General features: G+C 35.8%; 2 protein-coding genes and 1 long non-coding RNA gene across 5 annotated transcripts in view; all 3 read left to right on the forward strand.

Annotated features, from left to right (window-relative positions):
- Nucleotides 1–899: 899 nt before the first annotated feature.
- On the forward strand, nt 900–2501 carry LOC140820026 (uncharacterized). 2 transcript variants are annotated; one of them, XR_012115332.1, is made up of 4 exons: nt 900–1371; nt 1918–1980; nt 2057–2239; nt 2424–2501. It is a non-coding gene; the product is annotated as an uncharacterized lncRNA (long non-coding RNA). The 2 variants fall into 2 exon arrangements; XR_012115331.1 differs by having other exon boundaries at nt 2057–2495.
- A 932-nt stretch (nt 2502–3433) lies between these two features.
- Nucleotides 3434–10529, forward strand: LOC140820022 (regulator of telomere elongation helicase 1 homolog). 2 transcript variants are annotated; one of them, XM_073180319.1, is made up of 15 exons: nt 3434–3674; nt 4205–4461; nt 5365–5513; nt 5998–6079; nt 6161–6308; nt 6462–6618; nt 6884–7060; nt 7213–7340; nt 7470–7515; nt 8279–8420; nt 8512–8666; nt 8803–8894; nt 8969–9076; nt 9171–9239; nt 10294–10529. In XM_073180319.1, exons 1-15 carry the CDS (start codon nt 3573–3575, stop codon nt 10372–10374), a joined length of 1893 nt encoding a protein of 630 aa, XP_073036420.1. In that variant the 5' UTR covers nt 3434–3572; the 3' UTR covers nt 10375–10529. The 2 variants fall into 2 exon arrangements, with proteins under 2 accessions (XP_073036420.1, XP_073036421.1); XM_073180320.1 differs by lacking the exons at nt 8803–8894; nt 9171–9239; nt 10294–10529 and having other exon boundaries at nt 3435–3674; nt 8914–9038.
- A 1068-nt stretch (nt 10530–11597) lies between these two features.
- LOC140819280 (regulator of telomere elongation helicase 1 homolog) overlaps nt 11598–14219 on the forward strand; it is a 5290-nt gene continuing 2668 nt past the window's right edge. Inside the window, exons 1-5 of the mRNA XM_073179288.1 lie at nt 11598–11707; nt 12180–12259; nt 13123–13190; nt 13295–13831; nt 14050–14195. Coding sequence (XP_073035389.1) covers nt 11598–11707; nt 12180–12259; nt 13123–13190; nt 13295–13831; nt 14050–14195 — 941 coding nt within the window. The remainder of the gene's footprint in view (nt 11708–12179; nt 12260–13122; nt 13191–13294; nt 13832–14049; nt 14196–14219) is intronic.

Raw genomic sequence — 14219 nt, forward strand, 5'->3', positions numbered from 1 at the left:
AAGTCATGGGAAGTCAAAGGTCCTTGTCAAGGTTTGTGATTATTTATTCTGTTAACATCAAAGATCCTTTCATTTCGCTTTGCCCAGTTCTAATATTTTTACTTTGTGATGAACTGAGAACATGACAGAATTATTCCTGTTCATTTATTCGACTTTTAAGTCTGGTTTCCTTTTTGCATCATAGTTAATCCTAAAGGCATTTATCATTTCTCATCTTGACTGGATAGCCTGTCAAAAAAATGGTGTTCAGCTTTGTACCTTGGTGAATCTGGAAATTGCTATACCCCATTCTCGCCCCTTTTTTATTCTTTTTTGTTTCAGAAATCTTTTGTCAAAGGTGTAGTTTTCAATCCAAATTTATACAGTTTAATTCAAAATGGTAAGGGAGAGACCACTGAATCATAGTTGTCAAGGGCGCAAGGCGCACCGAGGCGCACAAGGGCTCTGGAGCCTGAGGCGCAAGGCGCAAGGCGAGGCACGCGCCTTACCGAAGCAAGGCGCGTATTTTTAATTTTTTTTTAAATATATTTATCTTAGAATAATATATTAAAATATGAAATAATTAAGTCACAATGTCACACAAAACAACAAAATAATTAATAAGTTCATAACAATAAGCAACACAATTAAAATTCTTCAATCATCCTGAGAAGTTACGTTTGGGCTTTTACATTTTAAGTTACTATTTAAAAAAACTCTGTTACTGAATTTGTTTTTTAAAAAAACCAACTCAGGCGCGCCTAAGGCGCGCCTAAGGCGCGCCTGAGAGCCTTTCCAAGGCTCGCCCAGGCGCCTTTGTGAATCGTTGCGCCTGGGATGGCCCCAGGCGCAACACCCACGCCTGGTGGCGCCTCTCGCCTCAAGGCGAGAGGCGCTCGCCTTTGACAACTATGCACTGAATGCCTCTCAATTATGACACTTGAGGTTGAAGGGAGGTTGCCTATTTGTTACCTTTATGAAGATAAAAGATGGCTAACTATTTCTGTTTCAGTTACTGAATTTTGTTCGTGTCTCCTGTTCCTAGAAGTTTTTTTCTTGCGGATATCTACTTCAGAATATTCAAATTTAGTTACAAAGCAATGCCATGTATTGTCTTCTTTATTTCCCAAATGGATATTATATTCTGTCTTTTTGTTCTATTTTATGTCTATATTCATCCCAAGGGGAAGTATGTTGCTGACATCGACGAGAGCATTGACATCACTAAGACCATCAACAAGGGTTGCTTAACGTAATGATATATATGTGCTCCACTTGGTTTTGCCATGTAAAGTTGATCCACTGGTGAATCGTATGGAAGTTTAAAAGGTTACAGACTCTACTTGCGACATGATTGGTGGTCTTGACCAGCAAATTAAAGAGAGAAAGGAGGTCCATATTTTGGAATTTTTGTTCTTTTGTGTTGAGGATATGCTAACATGCGTTTTCACATTGCTAGTATCTTGCTTTGGTTGTCATTTTGTTCAGTTGAATTTCTCAGTTTCATCATTTAACGTCTGATGCACAAAATTCAAATCATATTAATTTGATCTCCATGAGAAGTATTAGTTTATGTGTTATGTTTCTGTAAGCTTTAAAGCTAAGGTGGTGTATCATCTTTAGCTTCGATACATCTCTTAGGAAGAACTGCAGTATCCTGCGAAGGCAATGAAAATCTTCTGGGTGTGAATTGGGAGTCGAAGAGTGATTATTTATTGTATGGGAACTCAGCGGTGCTATGAAGGGAGCATGCCACACATCCCTGGTTATTATTTATTGGCTTTTAGAAAACATCTAGCTATTGATGACCAAACTAGGTCTTAACAGTCGAGAGCTGGTATATTTTGAATTTGCTCTTTTTAGTTTTCTCACCAGATTTCGTGTACTTGTGTTGCATATTACTCCTAGTTTAACAAATGGCATCTTTTTTTTTAGTAGGTGATTGAACTTCATATCAAGCATTCTGAATTGTTTGAGTGTCTTGGAATTGCTCAGCCAAAGGTACGCAGAAATGGGTGGCAGTCATTCTTTGAAAATTTGAAAGCATTCATGAACTTGTTAACTTTTTCATGTGAAGGGAGTCTTGCTATATGGACCTCCTGGCACAGGTAGAAAACTCTTCTTGCAAGGGCAGTGGCTCACCGTATTGACTGCACTTTTATCTGAGTTTCGGTGTCAGAATTAGTTCAGAAGTACAGAGGAGAAAGCTCCATGATGGTGAGAGAGCTTTGTGATGGTCAGGTTTGTTTCATCTAATGTTGTTTATTCGTGATTTTATGAAGTGGCTCTCCATTTGTTCATATGATTTTTTATGCCAAGATAATCTTCTGTTTTCAGTGGCGTAGTATTCAAATAGTATAATGTTTAATTTCCTTTTGGTTCTGCTTTGAAAATATCGTGGTTTCATGTATGATATCTATACAGGTATCCATGGCTACCAAAAGAATTTGACATTCTGGACCAAGCTAGATCTACCTGGGCCTGGAAGAATTGATGGGAAAATTGAGTTCCCAGATCCCAACAGCTCTTAAATATTAATTTTAATGGTATATATTTACATTAATATATCAAGTATTAATTAAGAACATTGATTTCAATGGTATATATTTATATTATAGTAAGTATTAATTATACATAATAGTAAACATATACCATATGATGATTTGTTATGTGGAATGAAAATGAGTTCAATAAAAAATAAAAAAAAATACAATCCAGCATATATTTTATACCCAATAATGTTACTCAGGGCCGGAACCGTTTGGAAACCAGTACAAAAAAGAGAGGAGGAAGTTGCGAGAGCAGATTTTAGAGAAATCTCAAGCTGAGATAGCAAAGATATCAAAGGCAAAGATGAAATTTAATCAGAGTCTCGTATTGAAAATAATAGAAGAAGACTATAAATTAATAAGATGAAATGATATTTTTAAGTCTATGAAGTTTTTTTTGGTAAATGTCAAAAGTAAATCCATGATATCTTAAATTTAAAGTGGACTATATTATATCATTGTGAAGATATGCGACTTGTTTCCATGACACAACATGTTTTGTCGAGAATGACGGTATTTGATGCATCTGTATCTAATAATTTATATAGCATTGTTTGTTTGATCACTTAACGTATTAAGATATCAAGTTTTTTGTATTCGGCATGCAGTTGAATAAACACCAAGATATCAAGTTAGGGACTAGCTCTCGGATCCCGACCAAACTCATTCAATCTGAAGACTTGTTCTCCAAACCGAACTTGAAGTAAAATTTGATATTATCGATGTTATTTTGAGAGAGGAATTTGCAGAAAAAGTAGAGTATATTAAAGAAAACACCGTAGCCAGGGATCGAACCCGGGTCACAGGCGGAAATCTCACTAGCGCACGACAGATTCGCTTGGTGATCAACAATTACTGTTAATAAGTACGTGAAATAAAAAAAAAAAAATAATATTCTACGAAATCTGTCTACCATACGGCGATACGACGTCGTGTGCTATTTATAATGGCAAAAATGGCGGGAAGAGGAGTTCAGTGCTGTTAGGGCTCCAAGTCCAGCATTATTCTCCACATAGCGTACTCCGAAAGATCAATCAATCAAGCATGCCAACATACAAAATCAGGGGAATCGATGTGGATTTCCCTTACGAGGCTTACGATTGCCAGCTCGTTTACATGGAAAAAGTTATCCAGTCTCTTCAAGACGTAAGATTATCTGTTAAATCCGTTTTGTTTTCGTATTCTCGCCTTATTGTCTAGTAAAATTCTTCTCCCAGATTTATGCCTGCCACACATAGCAGAGGGGAGAAAAGATTCACTTAATCGTCTGTTTCAGGCTTGTATTCTTATTTTTTCATTTTGCAGCAACTAAAACTGTGGTTATCTGAATAAGTCGGATACCCAAAGTGGCTAAGTTAGATGTTATGCAATTGAAATAAATCTATTTTGCATTGGCGATAACCTTTTTTTTTCAAGTGGGGATCTTGAATATTATGGATCGCTATTTATTTCTTTCTGGGTTGAAAGTGTCAATTTGGTCTAAAAGATATATTTTTGGTTTTGAATTCCGTGTGTTGGTCATGTTATTCTTATTTCCTTTAGATACCATATGGATTGTTTCTCCAGATTCTGCTTTATGCTTGGGATTTCCACAAAATCAGATGCTAATTTCGTTAACTGTTACATCCATGGTATTGAAATCTCATTCAGTTATGTATAACCTTTTATGATGCCAGAAATGTAATGCCCTATTGGAAAGTCCCACTGGAACCGGAAAGACATTGTGTCTTTTATGTGCCACATTAGCTTGGAGGAAAAGTTTGGGTGATTTTTCAAGAGGTTGGAGTGAAAGAAGTCATGTAAGAGGAAGCCAATTTCCAGATGACGAACAGTCGCAATCCCGATCCTCTAAATATCCCACCATAATTTACACATCTCGCACCCACAGCCAGATTCGGCAAGTGATACAAGAGTTGAAGAGGTCCAACTATAGGTCAGATCTATTTGGTTATAGTTTCTTTGAAATTTGAGGACTGATTTGTTTGAATGCCTTGCTTCATGAAGCTTCCAGAAAGGGGAACTCGTGGGTCAATAATTATCCTTTTTTTGTTTGTGTTTGGATTCCTTGTGAAATGATAATTTATTTTCTGTAAGATATATAAAACAATAACGGGATAAGGGATGAACAGGAAATGAAATGTATTACATAGAAAAGAAACGTGAAACAGTCTGACTTTTTGGGGCTATGGTTATTGACAAGATTGTGTCTTTGCTTTCCGTTCAAATATAGTTGCAAATACTTTTTGCTCATTCTGAACGCTTATTGAAATTTAGTGAGAGAATTCTTCTGATTATTTACTTGCCGTGCTCTCTCAAGAGCAGTTCCAGGAATTTTCATTCAATTCAATCCCCACTTAAGCCATTTATGCCGTTCACGATTTCTTTTTAGTTTCTTTCAGCATTTCACTGTAGGTTTTATGCCGTGTTTATTTTCTAATGGTTCCTATTTATTGTTGATTCATTTTCTTGTTCATATCTGGATATCTTTTGCACCTTTCACGCAATAAGGACTATGATTGCATTGGATATAGACACAAAAATTGGCAACTTGTCCACAGGAATAATTCGTCACATTTTCCATTCTAGAACAGATTTACGTCTGGCATGTGTTCTTACTTTGTATATATTCCCCTGTAATTCATAATCATACCATGTGACTGTTAGACATGTGGGACAGTTTCTGATTATGTTCTAGTTCATTTCAACTGATGCCAGTTCTCATGAATTTTTGATGGACTGATCTATTTTTATGGAATGACATTTACATTCAGTAATATTTATATTTTTTTCTCTAGATAATATTGAATTAATTTAGATTTAACTCAATAAAGTTCAGACCCAAAATGGTGGTGTTAGGATCTCGAGAGCAATTGTGCATTCATGACGAAGTACGCCAACTTCATGGAAAGACACAGACAAATGCTTGCCATGCCCTATGCAAAAAACGTACCAAAAGATATTGTGCTCACTTTTCGCGTGTTACAGGTATGCGCGATACATTTTTGAAGTAGTTAAAGACATGATTTGGTTCCATGATATGAATTTTAAGATGTGTTTACTTGCAAAGGCTTCAAGAAGTAGTTAGTCAATTATCATTGAAAATGCATGATGCTAAATTTATGAAAGTTTTGATTTGTTCCAATTTCGTCCCTAGGCTGTTAATGGCAAACATGGGCTTTATTTTTAGAAAAAACAAAGCAATATTAGTTGTTTATGATAACAAGAAGGAATGAAACTAATAAGAACCACATTCACAGTGAGGAAAGGGTTACTGATGTGCAAATGTTGCACAAAATTAATTATCTTTGGCTTTTAAATTTGTGGCTGATAGAGTGTGTATCATTTTGATGCTGACCGTAGGAATTCTGTATTTTATTGTTTATGTCCGTATTGTAATATGTTGTTCTGCTTCCTTGTATTTCATAAATTATGTACATAGGTTATATAATTCCCTCTCTGTTGTTTACAGAATTTTTGAAGAATAATTCTAGCCTTGGAGATGATCCAGTTGATATAGAGGACTTGGTCAATCTCGGCAGAAGCTCGGGACCGTAGGTTTATTCGTTTTATATGTCATCTATAGTAGGCAGTTGATAAAGCTGAATTTGCACATGATTCTTTTACTATTTTAGGTGCCCGTATTACCTGTCGAGGGAGTTGCACAAAGTGGTTGACATCTTATTTGCACCCTACAACTATCTTATTGATCGTGGAAATAGAAAATCACTCTCCGTTGATTGGAATAACAGCATCCTCATTTTTGATGAAGCTCACAACTTAGTACGTATGACTGTATCATCGTTTTTCTTATCATTCAATTCATGAATATGCCTATGCTTACCAGATTTCGGGAACAAGTCAATCTTCTTATAAAAAACAATCAAATTTAATAAGCTTTGTTGCTGACTTCTGAAAATTATTTGACAAATGCAGGAAGGTTTGTGTGCTGATGCAGCCTCTTTTGACCTGCCTTCAGGCCTATTGACAGCTTGCATATCTGAGGCAAAAAATTGCATTGATCTTTCTATTACTAGAAGGGACATGTCAAGTGATAAATCTTGTAATCCAGATAATTTTGCTATTCTCCGAGGTAACAAATGGCATTCATCTTGATGATACCTTCCCAATTAATCGGTTTATAAATAACCAGTGATGGAGCTAATCCCTGACGTTCGTTAATCTTTTATCAATCTCAATTATTTATTCTCCATAACAATATTATCTGTTTTGAAACATATTCCAATATAGTGGCATGTTGACTTGAAAGAGCTTATTCCTACTTAATCATGCATAGTCTTAAGTGGTTTGCCCAAGATGTTAAATCATAATTATCGTCAATGTTGGTGTTTGTGCAGCCCTTCTATTGAAGCTGGAGAAACGAATAGCTGAGGTGCCTATTGAATCAAGAGAATTAGGCTTTACAAAAGCTGGGCCCTACATATATGAGCTATTGGCTGAGCTAAATATAACTCAGGAAACAGCTACCATGCTCATGAATATCATCGATAAAGCATGTGTACTTCTTGAAGAAGGTAAGCAGTTTCTAAATTGACTGTCAATACAATCTTTCTATTCCTGTCTGCAGTTTCAACTTACTAGACAAGATTGTATTCGAAAAGATGGAATTTAGCATTATTTATGATCTAACATAATATTTATTGTAATTATCTTATAATTTTATCAGATGCAAACACCAGTGAAAGTGGAGGACTGAATAAAACGAATGGATTTGTTTGCAGATTAGAGAGCATGGGCGACATTCTTAGACTGATATTTAGAGATAACGGTACTGCTCATGCCCAATACTATCGGGTATGTTAAATTAATTCCCTTTATTATATATTAACATCATGAGTTTACAGGCTTGGACAGTTTCATGTCAACAGGCTACCTCATCTGCTCATATGTACTTACATGGTACCTTGACTTGACCTTTGACAGCTTCATGTCCAAGAAGTTGAAGCTAGTGCTAAAGATGCCTTTAGAGGTATCTTGTGCACTCCATTCTCATTAAAGGATAAACATCTAGCTTTATGTTTCCACTTAACTGATTTTGTGATTTCTTTTAATTTGTACATTCTTGTAGTCTGCACCATTTGTTTAAGAAAGTTCCAAGTCTATTGTTATGGCATCTTCTTGCAGTTAATTCTCAGTGATACATTTGTTTTCATGATTCACTTAGGTTGTGGTCATGAACCTACCCGTTGATTGATATTGAAAAGTTTGAATCACTTCCACAGTATCATTTTAATCTCGTAAATGATCATTTTATTGCTTAATCACATGTTCATCATTTCATAATAGTTTGATTATTTGGTTATAAGTTTGTTGTTTACTTTCACACACATTGGCTACATGCCTTGTGACAAATTATATTCGCATAGGAACATGTTAGTGTTTGTGCGATGAATCATGCTCATGTCCGTTTTCCATCTGTGCACTGGGATATGTTAATAAATTTTGTAGAATGCCCTGCATTTTCCATTCTTTATTGGTCTTTTAGTCGCTTATATGCAATTGGACCCTGTATCTATTTCATCAATCCTATGACTTTAGTGAAATCTACAAGGACATTAACTCTAATCCATTTTTATCTGAAAATTTGAACGTTCACTCAAGGCTGTAGAACTTTATTTGCAAATTTATTTATTTTTCCTGTAATTTGGAATATGTGTGAAAATACAAAGCAAGTTTTGAAAATACAAAGTAAGTTTTCTAATAGATGTTGATGAATCGGTGTGAGAATTCAGGGAAAACATCAAGAACGTTAAGCTGGTGGTGCTTCAATCCTGGAATTGCGATGGAAGAATTCTTGAGACTGGGTGTTGGATCCATCATTTTGACATCTGGCACATTATCACCCCTGAATTCATTTGCAGAAGAATTGAAGTTGTGAGTGACTGTTCATAGAGGCATTGATCTCTCATAATCTTTTTCATAATTGCTTTGCAGAATCAGCTGCTGATATTTTTCCCTGCTGTAGAGAATTTCCTGTTCGGTTGGAGAATCCTCACGTTATATCGGGAAATCAGATATGGGCTGGAGTTGCACCAGTTGGGCCATCTGGCTATTCTTTCAATTCTTGTTATCGCAATCGTGGTTCTGCTGAGTACAAGCTGGAACTTGGCAATGCCATTGGTATGTATATTTCACAGAGATAACAAGATCAACGGTGCTACTTTTTTTTTATTTGGCAGATTGAAATATACCATAGACGACAATTTTGTTGTAAGAATTTATTTGAAGACATACTAAATTGTAATTGATGTCCCAGTCAATTTTGCTAGAATTGTACCAGATGGGCTCTTAGTATTTTTCCCATCTTACTACCTTATGGAGCAATGCATCAACTGCTGGAAAACTAATGTAAGGCATCTAAGTTCAGGGATAAAATTGGTTTGCCTGGATTTCCTTTGATTGTTGGAACCCCACATTTGCAGGGCCAACAAAATTTAGCTAATTCAAATACAGTCTGGGAAAGAATGTGCAAGTTCAAGTCACCTGTTGTGGAACCTAGGCAAGGCTCACTTTTTTCTTTGGCAATTGAAGTAAGTTGTCTGAATCCAAGATCTGTTGTTTATGCTTCTTCTATCAAGAAGTTTTATCTGAAAGATTTTAGCCAATCCATATATTATCGAACAGGATTATACGACAAAGTTAAAGGAGGCAACAACTTCAGGAGCTATATTTTTTGCTGTTTGTCGCGGAAAGGTCTGGTTATACCTGAGTAAACTTGCTAGTTTCTTTTGTCCTCCAGACTATATGGCTTGTTTCATTTAAATCTTTACATATGCATGCTTGTATAGTTGAACCATCCAAAAACAACATATTTCACATGTATTTCAAAAGTCGTTAGATTGTTTACGTCTGATCTTGTCATACTGCAAAAATATTGGTTTGAAATGCTTTTGTTTGACTCCGCAGAGCATCCATACTTGCTAAAGAAAACAAACAAGTGATGGTAACAATCTACAAATTATGTTCATTTCAGTTAAATGTGCATCAGAAAATGGTTTTCGCACAGTATATGGATAATAAGACAAATTGTATAAATGTATTGGAATATTTTTTCTTGGGTTTGCATGATTTCACCTTAAATTTATGTATCGATCTTGGTTTTTATACTGAGACCCTAAATATTCTTTTCTTGGGAAATTATTAAAATAGCTTTATTTAGGACGTGTTTATGAATCAAGTATATTTACCGAAACTTGGTCAGGCCGTTCGCCCCGCAGAGCATCCATACTCACTAAAATAAACAACAAATAATGATAACGACTAACGATCTACTGATCACGTTCATTTCCGTTAAATATGCATTAGAAAACTGTAATCACACAGTATATGGATAAGAAGACAAAATCGTGTTACATTCTCATAAGAGCACAATGCTGAATATTTATCTGATACCTGGTCTAGCAATGTCTTATGGTTTATCATGCCTAAGTATATTGAGTCATGGAGGCACATGGAAACATTAATCAAGTTCGTGACATGATCTAATTTGTCATCACATGTATCATATGGATTTTTAAGCATATCTGGCCTAACTCAGCTGAAATTTACACGAAATCTGTTGGGGAACTATTGGCCCATTTTTATGAATCCTTTCAAATGGTTTAGTCCTGCTTCATTCTTATCTTTCGCCTTTATTTGGTACTTTGAAAACTGTATTTCTTCACAAAAATATTGTAGCAGGCAAGATGTGTCTGCTGCTTACGTGTGTAAGATGAACTTTGTTATAATTTCTAGCATATATTAATAGGTGAGTGAAGGCTTGGATTTTGCTGACCATGCTGGCAGAGCTGTGGTCATCACTGGCTTTGCCATTTGCTGCCATGAATGAACCCAGGTTTGTCCTTTTGTCGCGTATACGGTATATATGTCCATTTTCACCTACAAAAGTTCACTGGTCTCAATCCACCCCAGACTGGGCCTGCCAACCGGATTAGGGTAGCTATCGAGTCAAAATTTAGGAAAACTGATTATACCTGGCTGGGTTAATATTGGTCCATGGCCCAAACCAAACCAGTTTGCCACCTTAACGAGTTCTCTTGTCAATGTTAACTTCTTTCTTTATTCTTTACATGGGGGAATCTGTCCTGGCATATAATGTTGTGTTTTTATAGTTTTTTTTCCGTGTATTTTCTAGTGGCTAAATTGTGATCACCATCTTGTATGTTTTTTTTCAGGCTTATTTGCGCACCTTACAAAAACCATTGTTAAGTCTATAATCATTTATTCCATGAACTGCTTGACTTGAATTTTAGCATCATTGAATGTGAGCTTACACAAAAAATCGTACAAAAGTTCTTTCATTGGGTTGTGAGATTTTTGTTACTATGATTTGGCGCTGACTGGATAAATGACCATTTTATTTTAGAAAAAAATATATGTTTTGCGGTGAAATATATCTTGCTTTTCATTTTCAAGAAAATTGACGGTGAGATGACTCTAACATGGTTCACTTCCGGTATGAGAAGTGCGCTAGTGGTAACTCACATATTGATTCGACTTAACCACACCTGCATCCCCACCACCTTAAATTCTAAGGAGCTATTTCTGTTATTGGCGGGGAGACAGGTTCGCCTGAAGCGTGAATACTTGGATCAACAGGCACACTCTAAAATGATCAACATCAAGGTATTCTGGTTGCTAAGATATTTAGATAAATGGATCTTTTATGTGATACTTTTTTACGATGCTTAAATATCATGAAATTTTACTGACGTCTCTGTGAATGGACAGGGTTTGACTGGAGAAGAGTGGTACTCTCAACAAGCATCACGGGCTGTAAATCAGGCTGTTGGTCGAGGTCATTCGTCATCAACATGATTATGGAGCAATTATATTTTGTGATGAGAGGTAGTTGTGGGTTGACGACTGCATCTTTGATATTGATGCTAGAGTGGAGGAAATTATTGTGATCTTATGGTTACAAGTAATTGTAAGTTAGTTTTTCGAGTAAATTAAATCGGGCACCCTTCTGTTGTCACTATTTCGTGATAATAGACAATATCCATCGACCTTCAAACAAAATATTGAGTTTCTGATATTGTTAGATTGCAAATGGGAAGTTTTTTGTTGAAGACTCAAAATCAACCATGCTGGAAAACCTGGAGTGTTATCACACCTACAAACGACTTACTGTGTGATAACACTCCAGGTTTTCCAGCATGGTTGATTTGAAGTCTCCAAAAAAATTTCCCATTACAATATATTGTCTAATATCACAAAATAGTGACAACAGAAAGGTACCCAATTTAATTTACTCGAAAACTAACTTGCAATTACTTGTAATATTTTCCCATAGACGAACATTATTGAAACCTAGTATTTCACTTGATGTCTAATGTAGTATCTAGTCCAATATTTGTCCACAAAATGATTACTTTCAGTGACTATGATATGATTATGTGGCTTCAATTGATCAAACACTGTACGGATATATTTAAGTACGCCATGATAATTCATCTTCTGAATATAACTAGGTTCACATATTCGAACGTCAGTCTCAAATCTCCAGTGGATACAAACCTATACTGAAAGTAGGTTTGTCTGTTTTTTGTTTGGGGGTCGTTTGCTTCTCTTATTTACAAAAATTTTAACCTCAACTTGTGTTGCAGTGTTACTCGAAATTTGGTGATGTAGTTTACACATTGACTCGATTTTTTCGAGATGGAGGAACTCGGGGCCCTACAAACTAGAATTGGCACGAAATGATTATCAGGGTAAGGATTCTTTGGTTTGCTAATGTTGGAGTGCTAAATTTTCTTGTGCTTGTTTCAATGTAATTTATGATAGATCCAACACTTGTTTCTGCCAAGTGTAACGAAATTTATTTTTCGTCCTGTATAATGTTTCATAATCATGTACGCCATGCGGAGTTCTTGTACATTGCAAAGTAATGTGGTTCTGAATCGCTATATTTCCTGTTTTAGTTCTTTTCTAAGTTGGTTATGAGTCATGAGATGCTCTGAATTACAAATTTGAGAGCATGTGCAGAGTTATAGTCGATTTTCACTTCGCATATCTGTCTACATGTTTTTCATTTAGAAGCATTGTCTATTGTTTGAAGTTTTGGTCCTTTGTTCATGTCACAAATAGATAAGAGGATTTGTGGGCAAATCTGGCTTTGCTGATTCAACGGATAACCACATTGAGGGGAGCCCAAGAGTCAGATAACTTATGAGAAATAAGTTGATCAGATGAAGCTATGCTAATATCAACCTAACAAATAAATGAGCACTTTGTATGAATATAATCTGATGTTTATTTTAGGGAGTTGACAGAACAATTTTTTCATTCACAAGCCTTGTAACCTTCTAAAGTTAGCGTGCTAACCTTATGTTTTGAACCAAATATGAAAGACAAATCCACAGTCGAATTCCAAATAGATCAAGGCTGTAGCCAACATTTGCCCATGGGTTGCTGTGTGATTTTTGAAAAAAGGATGAACTTTCTAGTTACCCTTTTTCGGTGCATAATAAGACAATATGATACAGTTTAGTGTGTTATATATTTCCCAGAATACCATTGACATCAGATATATTTGGGTAAGGACAATTCTGTAGTTACATGTTGATCATTGCAGAAAATCTGAAAGTTTCAGAAAGCCAACTTCTGGGCAAGTTTCACCTTAACAAGCCTCTTGTTTCCCAGGTAAATTTCAATTTTACCGTGATACTATTTTATTTGAATTAGAACTGATGCCGTGTCTTATTCAGTTGATACACATTTCCTTTTTCTCTTTGAATTGTCTTCAGACAACATCCATACACCCTACATTCTCCTTGGAGACAGCATCTTCTGTTAAACAAATCAAAAAAGGAAATATTTCTGGCAAGCTCAGAGAGATAGTTCCTGCCAACCGCTCTCATCTGACTCCAGACAAGCATTTTCGAGATTCACCCATGATTTGCTCGAGTGATATAAACCCAAGGAAAAGAATTTTGATCTCAAGTGCAAACCAAAATATAGATGGTTTGGATGGAGATACCGGTGAACTGATTGCACCTTGCTCATCGAAGAAACCTAGCTTATTGATAACAGGGCCTAATCAATCAAAAGATTATGAGTTTGAAAAGCAGTTGAAAATTTTAGTAAAATCTGAACACCTTCAAGTGACCGAGAATGTCGGTACTCAGAATCATCAAGAAAATGTAGAAGTCCTGGTTGGTGATGAATTTTTTGCCCAAAAGAAAAATTTGGCACTTACAAATTGGGAACACTTACAGAAGGAAGTTGTTTCTCAGACCGTGCCTCATAATGATGAGAAAAGGGGATCAGCTTTTCTCTCTCAGGTGGAGGTTTTTTTTCTCCTTTTTCCTCATTATCTGGGATAGGACTTAACTAGGCATCTGCATTTGGGAATGTTTTGGTAATTGCTATTACCACTGACTTTGTCTAAGTGTCTTTGCTACTGTTCTATCTTCTTGATACTGGAGTATTACTTTGTGACTTCTAACTTGATATGCATCATATGCCCTAATCTAACAATCTATTTACATGTACCTTGTAGGTCCGAGAAAAGCTTAATGATGCCGAGTATAAAGAATTTGTGAACTTTATGAAGGCACTGAAGTCAAAAGCAATGAAAATTGGCCATGTTCTGCAATCAATTGCAAGATTATTTTCTTTTCCTGACAGGATCTCCCTTCTTCACGGGTATTATATATATTTGATTATATG

Source organism: Primulina eburnea, chromosome 18 (assembly GCF_022965805.1).
Source record: "Primulina eburnea isolate SZY01 chromosome 18, ASM2296580v1, whole genome shotgun sequence".
NCBI lineage: Eukaryota > Viridiplantae > Streptophyta > Magnoliopsida > Lamiales > Gesneriaceae > Primulina > Primulina eburnea.

Bases quoted from the DNA above. Each gene is read 5' to 3' on its own strand.
- LOC140820022 (XM_073180319.1), top strand. From the start codon at position 3,573: ATGCCAACATACAAAATCAGGGGAATCGATGTGGATTTCCCTTACGAG. The intron at 8,421-8,511 runs GTGAGTGACTGT...TCCCTGCTGTAG, and splicing joins TTTGCAGAAGAATTGAAGTT to AGAATTTCCTGTTCGGTTGG. The intron at 9,077-9,170 runs GTAAGTTGTCTG...ATTATCGAACAG, and splicing joins TTTTTTCTTTGGCAATTGAA to GATTATACGACAAAGTTAAA.